This window comes from Meleagris gallopavo, chromosome 2 (assembly GCF_905368555.1).
Source record: "Meleagris gallopavo chromosome 2, MGAL_WU_HG_1.1, whole genome shotgun sequence".
In the NCBI taxonomy this organism is placed as follows: Eukaryota; Metazoa; Chordata; class Aves; order Galliformes; family Phasianidae; genus Meleagris; species Meleagris gallopavo.
In genome coordinates, this window is record NC_139405.1 from 16651451 (window position 1) to 16660795 (window position 9345).

The 9345-nt window shown below is 42.3% G+C and overlaps 1 protein-coding gene across 1 annotated transcript; it reads right to left on the reverse strand.

Moving 5' to 3' along the window:
- Positions 1-1561: 1561 nt before the first annotated feature.
- Positions 1562-8632, reverse strand: SRP9 (signal recognition particle 9). Its single transcript, XM_003203825.5, has 3 exons — positions 8454-8632; positions 5583-5651; positions 1562-3755 (listed from the first exon to the last, which is right to left on the reverse strand). Exons 1-3 carry the CDS (start codon positions 8523-8525, stop codon positions 3636-3638), a joined length of 261 nt encoding a protein of 86 aa, XP_003203873.1. The 5' UTR covers positions 8526-8632; the 3' UTR covers positions 1562-3635.
- Between the last annotated feature and the right edge of the window lie 713 nt (positions 8633-9345).

Genomic DNA, 9345 nt, shown 5'->3' on the forward strand with positions numbered 1-9345 from the left:
ATTCTTGACAGAAGCAACTTCGTTTCAGTCAATGACACTTAGAGTTACCTCAGCACAGTGCTTTGTACAAATCAGGCTCTGTTTGAGATCCAACTTTGTAAGGCTATGTGTTCATGTTCAATCTCTTGAAAGAATGGGAACTGTTGCAGAATCTGGTGTCTAGATGAGAAGATACACAGAAGTAAAAAAAAGTGTGATAGGTATTTACTATAGATTCCTTTTTCCACCTCAGATCAATCTCAAATGCCTTTTAGATGTGGCCACAGTATCATTTCTGTGGAACATCTTCCCCTAAAGCAGAAAAGAAGGGGAAAAAGCACAAGCACAGGACAACAGTGTGTTCCCGTACTTATAAAGAAGTGAGCGGATTTGCTCCCTCGGAAGCAAGAGGGCAACACACTTTACAGATGATGTAATCCCTTAAAATCAACCCAAAGGAACAACAACCATCAAAGGCTTACTGACAGTGGCTGGCAGAAACCAAGGTTCCTCCACACTGATTACAGGGAATGTTGAGCAGTATCCACATTTTTTTTCTTGCACTGCAGGAAAGAACTTATGGAGATAAAATGTAATTATTTTGACAAGTTAAAACATTATTAAAGCCTTGGCTTCAGTTCAATTCCCCATTTGCACAGACTCGGCACAAAAGCACTTAATTTTCCAGAATAAATCTGATGCTCTTGAAAGCATTAGCTCAAGAGTTTGATGAAAACAAAAGCCTCTTTCACAGTCATCTCTAAAACCATGACTTGTAACCAGTTCTCACTTCTACAGATAATTAAAGGATCTTCCTGTAATCCAGAATATGCTTGCATATCCAGAGGTTTAGAATTAAAAACTCTAAAGGTAATAGAGCCTTCTTTTTATTAAACTGCACTCACAGAATGAGATGGTGACTGAAGATAACTAACATAAGCAGCAATAAAATAAGCTAAAGCAAGCAAAACCATCCTTTGATTTTAATAACTTCAGTCTTCCTGCAAAGATTCCCATTACCAGACAAGTTACGTATAGGTTCCTAAGCTGGCTGTTTGAATCCTTTAATTGGCATAATTGCTTCCGGAAACCAGAAGCATTTGCTGATAGGCTGGGCTGCCACATTCAGTGCTTCTGAGTGCAGATATTTACTCACATCAGTTACCTTTTAAAGCAGCAGCCATGTTAAGATGATTGTTTTTTTCATCATGTATCAACAGACACCTTTGAGCAGTTGGCAGTTTGGCCTAACTCCTTCACAAAGTTTATTAGGAACGGGTAACTACAGTACATATGCAGCAAGTGCAAACTACTCTCATCAAGAGTATAAGCAGTAAAAAGCAGAGCTTTGAGTTCAGTGTTTCTACCATCCCATGAACACAGAGTACTGAAGTGACTGAAAGCTGCAGGGCAAAGTCAAGAAGCGTGAAATACATCATACATCACCTTTTTTCCCTAAATGAGTTTCTAAAGGCTTTTTTGTTTGTTTTTAAAGCAATAGCTTTAGCAATATAATAAAAATAATTGCATAGTACCATCTTCATTTTCCAGCAAGTATACAAAGAATAAGCATAACACCACCTTTAAGAATGCAGCTTTAATAATTCCCTCGTGATTTTACAGCAATAATGTCTGAATTTAGACAACCAGAAACTTTCTTGCCTCTTTTTCTTGACAGCTGCAATTTAGTATAGCACTGTAATCCCTCCCTCTGCTAGTCACCAGTACTCCCCTTTAAAACCTCCTCAGGTCTCTAGTTCAATCCTTTCAGCCCCCTGGTGCACAAAGTTTACAGGCAGCTCTCTCTCTCTTTACCTTTATCCTCCATGCACAAGCGAATGCACTCCATGCACAGTCAAATCTTTCTATCCCTCTGCTCATAGAAGACATCTACGTGCCAAACCAATTTATAAGTGGCCAAAAATCACACTGAGATAGCAGCAGCCTTTGCACCTGCCAAGTTAGCAGTGTAAAACTTCACTTGTGTGACTTCTGTACAGCATCTGTACATTGCAGAACAGTATTCTAGATTAAAAAATGCCTTGAGTATTTAACATACTATATTGCAATATTAAGATGACAATTTGGAGCATCAAGGAAAATTTTCAGATCACAGCATCTTATTCTAGCTTAATTGTGGACGAAGTCTAGCCTTCTCTCTGGGCTTATCTGCATTTCAAAAGCCAATCCAAAACCATTACTTGTAGGTCACTCCTACAGAGTAGCTACTGGCAATTTAGCACCCAAGGGCTCTCCAAAAGCATGCAATGTTGCACATCACCTGGTTGGGTACTCTACTGCAGCAGCTGAGCCTGTGTTTTGTGTTAGAGACCTCAGCAAATGTGAGAATTCTTTTGCTTCTAAGTAGAGTGTGCTTATTTAATGTCAGTGACAACAGGTAGCTACTGAAGTGAATTGCTTTGCCATATTTAAATGCTAGTACAGATGAGTCTTTGTATGCCTATGGCTTTTTTCTTTTTTTTTTAAAGCCAAAACAATCTGGGCATACAATACACCAGTAGCATATTTATATAAAAAACAAAATGTAGTTTTAAGTATGCATGGTCCACTATCAATTTGCTACTGGGTTGTCAAGCATAAAAGCATTTGCAAAAGACAGTTTTCATCAGCCTACCAGAGGTAAGCATGTGGAAAAAAAGTCAAAGCCTAGTGGGCATGGGTCTGTTTTTGACAGTGGTATTTATTAAGCTGGTTTTTATCTACCTGTTCAGCTGGTTGACATCCACATGCCTCATGTAACATTTGAAAATGCACAGTTCACAAGTAGCTAAAAATGATGACTGGATAGTGGTTGGTTGCATTCCTCTATTAACATAAAAGGCAAAAGCTTCTAGAATTAGTCCTGCTGATATACTTCAACTCTGCCTGAGGCATGGATGGGAAAGGTCTCCCTTTCTAGTATGCACTAGTTCAAGTACTGAAAAGATGTTCTGGTATTTTTCATCAATATTTGCCTAACCAGAAAAGAAACTGCTTGAGTATTGCTAACTGTATACAGCAAGTGTTACTTTAACATTTCAAACAGAGAAGCTTAATTATTTACCCAATATAACATGTATTCTACAAACGCATCGCTGATGTTACGCGTGACCAAAATCAATACTAAAAGCTGAAATTTTGCTAGGTGCAGTGTTAATACGTTGGCAATTTTAACATTTCAGTTCAGAAAGCAACCATTCTTCTAAACCCCACTGAAGTATATTATTTATGTAAATATTTATTAGGTCCATTAATCATACTACAGTATTATGTTAATAAAGCCTCTCACTGAGAATACATCAGCATAACATATGAACACAACAAAACCTATATGAAATTTTATTACAACTTTCCAGAAATATGCTTGTGGCCCACCAAATTCACACACAAGTACTGTAGAATTGTAAAGATTTGTCTTCTTAGCGTACTCAGCGTGTAAGAATAGTTTCTTGTTCAATTCCCAAAAATAAATATAAGCTTTCAATTGAAAGCATTAATTTTCTTAGTTTTCCAAAGTGGAGTCTGGGGAGGAAGATACTCTAGACTTGTAACAGTCCACTTCGGTATGTAAAAGCATCTCCTGTCCCACTGTTTGTTCAAATCCAAGAGATGTTTTCTTCCAGTGAAATCCGGAGCGCTCCTTTATTTTCAGCAGCTCAGTCTGTTTCCATGGCAGCACTGCGGGATTCCTTAGCCACCATCAGTCGCATCAGCTGACTGTGGAATTTCTCAATCTTCTTTACATCCTGTGCCTGGTCTGTTCTATACAGCAAGCACTGCAAGAGAAAGTTGCTTAGTATCAGATTCCACTTGCACTGCTTTTACCCCGCTTACAGCTGCAACGAATTTGTGCTTGAACCAATGGAACAAGTACTTCAATGAACATTGGTGGTATGTTGCTATTATGTGGCAGCAGCAATACCCATCTACCTTCTTTTAAAATGCCTGTTTAATTTTCTTTCAAAGGTTCTTGCCTTCTGTTTTGAAAACAGTGAAGCTCATCATTTATTCTGTTATCTTCTCTCTCTCGAAGATGCTAAAACTTGGGCTTTAAAGCTGTCTTTAAGGGCACACTTGGTTTAGGTTGAATTTTATCTAGAAAAAGTGTTCACTATCCTGTTCTCTAATCTTGAAAGTGTATTCTGTCTCTAATGGTCCTTATACACTGACAGTGACACAATCAGTATTTCCCACTGAATAGGATCCTCCTCCCCTAAGCAAAATCCATTTTAAAGATGGTTCTAATGGTTCTAATAAGGGAAATAATATCTAATTAAGATAAAGAGGAATTCCTTCATGTGACAAGCCTGTAAATGCAAAAGGAACAAGAGCAATATGTTAGTGACTAATCATAAAATGGCTGCTTAGCTTTCACTGCATGAGTAATTTCTTATACCTGCACAGCATCAGTATGACTGCTCAGACCTCCCTAACAATTACAAACAACAATGCTCCATCCTCCAGCACTCTGAATGCAGCAACTTTTGCCAGCAATGAAATTCTATTTTAATTCAGAGATGAGCAATAGAGAAAAGCTTTTTTTTCTTTTCCTTTAGCTATATTAGTTGTACACTTAGCAGCAAGGAAACCCTTTATTTCCTCCCTTTACAAAATAATCGGCATAACAGCCTTCCACAACTGGCAGCAGGTAAGAAGGCCTGCAAATAAAAAAGCTGAAGCTTACAAGTCACAGACACCAATCTTCCATTACTGAAAACTTCAAACTGAACTGCCTTTTACTTCCCTGTTATCAGTACACTATGATCAGCATCTCACTCAAACTAAGCCCTGTCACACCACCAAGAAGTGTCATTACTGGTTTTGCATCTTGCCCAGGTGTTGGAAATACCACTGCCAGACCACTCCTGGGAAGGAAAAATCAGGTTTTTCCAGATCTCAGTGTAAGGAATGGACATAATACTGTTGCTTACTTGGGCTGCACAACAACTTGGCTGTAATGTTATTACCACCAAAACTTGTTGCTGGCATGTACTTACTCTATTTCTACCTGCTGCCCTCTTCTAATCCCTTGAAAGTTTTCTAAGCATTCTTCCAGGCTATTTGGAACAAAAATAGTAAGTAAATGCAGTTCATGTACCATAATATCATTTCAGAGGATGGGATCTTTGTGCTGTGAATGAATGTCACAATTTACTGTGATAACACTTTAGTGTCTTCTCATCACAAAGCAGCAGCTTACCCTACAGATTAAACCTGTCACCACTTTGAGCAAAGTGAAGGGACCATACTCAGTAGTAAATACGTTTGAAGATGCTCCTGAAACGCTTCAGCAGAAAGTGCCAATGAAGTTCCATGAAGATGGATTTTTTTTGTAGTGCTCAGATAACTATTTTAGGATTCTACAAACCCAAAGGTATAGGGAGACCTATAAGGAACACTGAAGTGTTTGTTAGAGCTTCTTGTGGACTACGCAGAGCTGAACTACAGAAGTCAGTTTCAGTCACAGAAGGAAATTAGGGAAACCTGAGCAAAACAAGGTTTTAGCCATTGCCTTGTGTACCTGACAGTTTTCTAAGAGCTCATACTTGCAAAAAGCAAATACTTGAAGTCCAGTAAGCCCCGAGAGTATGTTCTGTACTTACAGCTACATCATCCGTTACTTTGATACAGAGGTTCCCATCACAGTGTCGATATTTGAGAACAACTCGCACCTGAAATGACAAGCATTTTAAGAATTAATATCTAAATCACTTGCTATAGAATGCATGGGGGAAGAGTGCCTGAGTTCAGACTGCCTTTATTAGAATTCTGCACTGCTTCAGTTTCACTGCCTCTCAGTGGACCCCAGCTCCACTGTCTATTAACCTTACAGACAAGATGGTTTGGAAGTTATATCACCACATTTCCTTGCCTAACGTGCTAAATCAGTACTACAATAGCATCAGGCATGGTACAAACCACACTAAATACAGCAGTGACATCTGCAGGGACTCCAGTGACAGGTAAACAGATGACAAGAGTCCTGCCAATGTAAGACACTCTCTCACCATATATCACACGTAAGCAAAACTAAGTGGAAGCTTGTTTGTAGACAAAAAATACTTAGGAAAATAGTTCTGTATGAAGGCTTGAGAAGGCTTGACTGAGTGGGATAAATTCAGCATTACTTCTTTTCTTATACAGTATCTAATTATGTATTAGGTGAGTATGATGTAATTGTTCTACTTGCAGTCATACAGTTAATTCAGTAGCATTCAGGCAGACTTGAATCATTCTAATGCTTTCACAAGTGGAGGGGGAGACGTAACAAAACACTTCTAGTGTAATTTAAAAAAACAACAAACAAAAACAGAAGACTGAAGAGGGCTCTTTCAAATTTGCTTTCAAGATTCAACAAGGCTAGGTCTGAAGTCAGGAAGCAAGCATTCTACTTGCTAAAAACGGCTCCTACCACAGTAACCTGCCCTGAGATTCAACCTACCCACAGCCCTTCTGCATTCTCCAGTTATAGAAGTTCTCAAAACCATTGTGATAAAAATCAACTCTCAGCAGCTGACTGAGCACTCAATGATTTTTCCTGAATGCAGAACTGATCAAGGGGACTTCTATTGTTTCTGATCTCAGCTGGCATTAGTATCTATAAACAAAGCAACTTGTGCTTTTGAGAACATTCTGAACTAAGACAACCCATGCTATAAATGGGTCTTTGTTGACCTATGATATGGTCAACAATCACCATGACTACAAAACTCATTTTGAGACTGTCTCTGTGAGAGATCTCTTCACAGACTTATCTTTCTTGTTCAAGAAAGCCTTCTGACTACAGCACCTGTGAAACTACGCCTCTCAGCCAGGCAGGCCCAGAAGCACAACAGAGGCTGTTACAGACATGGGCTAGGTAACTGCTCCCACTGAAACAAGACCACTCACTATTCAGCCTCATCAGCTCCCAAACAACACAGACCTGTCTCCCACAGTTCTTAGTTTTTTTTTTATAAGTGTAGTTACATACAAAGGCTTCTCAGGCAAGTTAAAGAAAAGTACTCCAACTGTGATTCTGGAGCCTACATAAACTCTCTTGTAAATAACCAAGTTGATAGCTATGGCGGAGTGTGAAGGAAGAGAGTGCCTTTAAGGTCCCTTATGAAAAGAGGGAAAGCTGCTCCTGGCTGCAACGACAACCTTTCTAAACTCTTAATTTAATTGGATATTGCAAAGCAGTATATAATAAATTATTTTGTTTTTTATCAGTAGGTAGGAGGCAAGCGCACAAGAAGTGGTTATGAATGCTAATGGCAGGTCTGGGACCCCCAGCACAAGAAAGAAGTTTTGTTCTGCCTAGTGAAGGCTCTGACCTCATTGTGACCCTCCAAAACTTAAAGGGAGCTTATAATCAGAATGCAAATCAACTTTTTATGTAGGTAGATAGAAAATAAACAAGGGTGAACAGTTTTAATCTACAAGATGGGAGATCTAGATTAGATGTCAGGAAGAAGTTTTTCACTGAGAGGATGGTGTAGCACTGGCACAGCTGCCCAGAGAAGCTGAAGATGCTGCAACCCTGGAGGAGCTTGAGGTCAGGTTGGAGGGGGCCCTGGGCAGCCTGAGCTGGGGGGGCAGTCCTGCTCATGGCTGGGGGCTGAGACTGAATGGGCTTTAAGGTCCCCTTTAATTAATGCTATTCCATAATTCTATGATGCTACTTCTGGTGAATGAAACTAAGCCTATCTTACTGGTGATCAAGCTTGTAAGTCCTGTTACCTTCTGTATGACTTTCTGGCTGAGGGTTTTTAATGTTTGCGCAAACTGAAGAAAAAGGTTACTGGAAACAAAAAGCAATCATTAAGAAGTTAATTCCTAGAGCAATTACTCTCCAGGAAACAAAGCCCTTCCAGTCTGTAGTGATGTTGTGGGTAATAATGTGGCACGGGAGCTAATCAATGCTTTTGGGTTGGATCTCCAGAGGTCCCTCCCAACAGCTCTGTGATTCCTTTAATTCAAACAGATATGGTCTCATATGCTGTAAGCCAGCTCTCAGTATACTTTCATTCAAGAGAACTGCTTTAATCCCCTTTCCGGATGTCACGGTGCACCTGCTGTACAGAAGTACCACAGGTCGGCACGCACGCAAGTTCTCTGAGATCAGGTCTTCGCGGTCCCCATGTGTCACGGGTAACGCGGTTCCGGTGCAAGTTGCACGGGAACTGGTTCTACTTTTCGGAGCGTGACGATGATGTATCAGCAAGGAGCTCCCTCCTTACCGCTCCATTTTTATCCTTGAAGGCCACCTTGAAGGGATTAAACGCAGGGAAACGCTCTCCTTCGCCTGGCGCAGGGCGCTGGCAGGCACGCGGCCCGGAGCGGCCGCCTTACGGCGCTGCTTCCCTCACCGGGCGGCTGAAGAACGCGGCGGCGAGAGCCCCAGATGCGCCACGTTACTCGAGGCCTCCCTCGGGAGCCGGAGGCCCGGCCCACCCGCCAGGCCTACTCGGCCCGGCGCTGCCGCCACCCACCTTCATGGGATCGGCGAGGTAGAGCTTCTCCGCGGCGCGAGTGAACTCCTCCCAGGCCTGGTAGTGCGGCATGGCGGGGCCGCACGGTGACTCGCTGCCTGCCGTTACAATCCGTTCCTCTCCTCCCGGCGCCGGCAAGATGGCGCCGTAGGCGGGCGCTGCCTCGCCGCGAAACGACGCCTCCCATTGGCCGGTGGGAAGCGGCTGCCCAATCACGAAGTCCGTGACTCAGAGTTTGCGGCCCAGCCGGCACAGCGATCCCGCCAGGAGCGGCGGATTGCGGAAAGGTTCGCGCAGGTGGCGGCTCCGCCTCCTCCGTGCCTCCGTGGGATCGCGGGTTCGAGTCCCGCGGCAGCCCGGCGTTGGACTTCCGCTGGCTAACGGGATCCGGCCTTGAGGGGGTGCGCGTGACCCGGTCACCGGTACCCATGGTGGAGTGTGGGAGCTGAGCACCAGCTGCAGCCTAGCATGTAGGCAGTGCCACAAACTGTGAAATTAAAGGAAAGGCATGGGTGTGGTGGTCATACATTCTATTCTTGATGACAGTATTGCTGTCGTGCTGCTTGAGAACCCACCTTCAGAAACGTGTTGTCTTCCAGATCAACAGCTCTTATCAAAGGCAATAGATATATTGGCAGAGTGTGAACCAGCTGTCCCAAACACAGAAGCTAACCTGGAGGGAGCACTGCTCTCCCATCTTACGTTTGGGGCAGCCATTTATAACTTCAAGGTAGGAAATGCTTTTTGGTAGTTTTATAGACAAGAAGGGCTGTAAATATGTGAAAGTGAAAGGTGTGGGAGGTGCAAACCCTGTAACACAACCCAGCACTTCACAGAACCGTGGCGCACCAAGTTTGGAACCTGTTTTTCAAATCAGACACGGATATTTTCT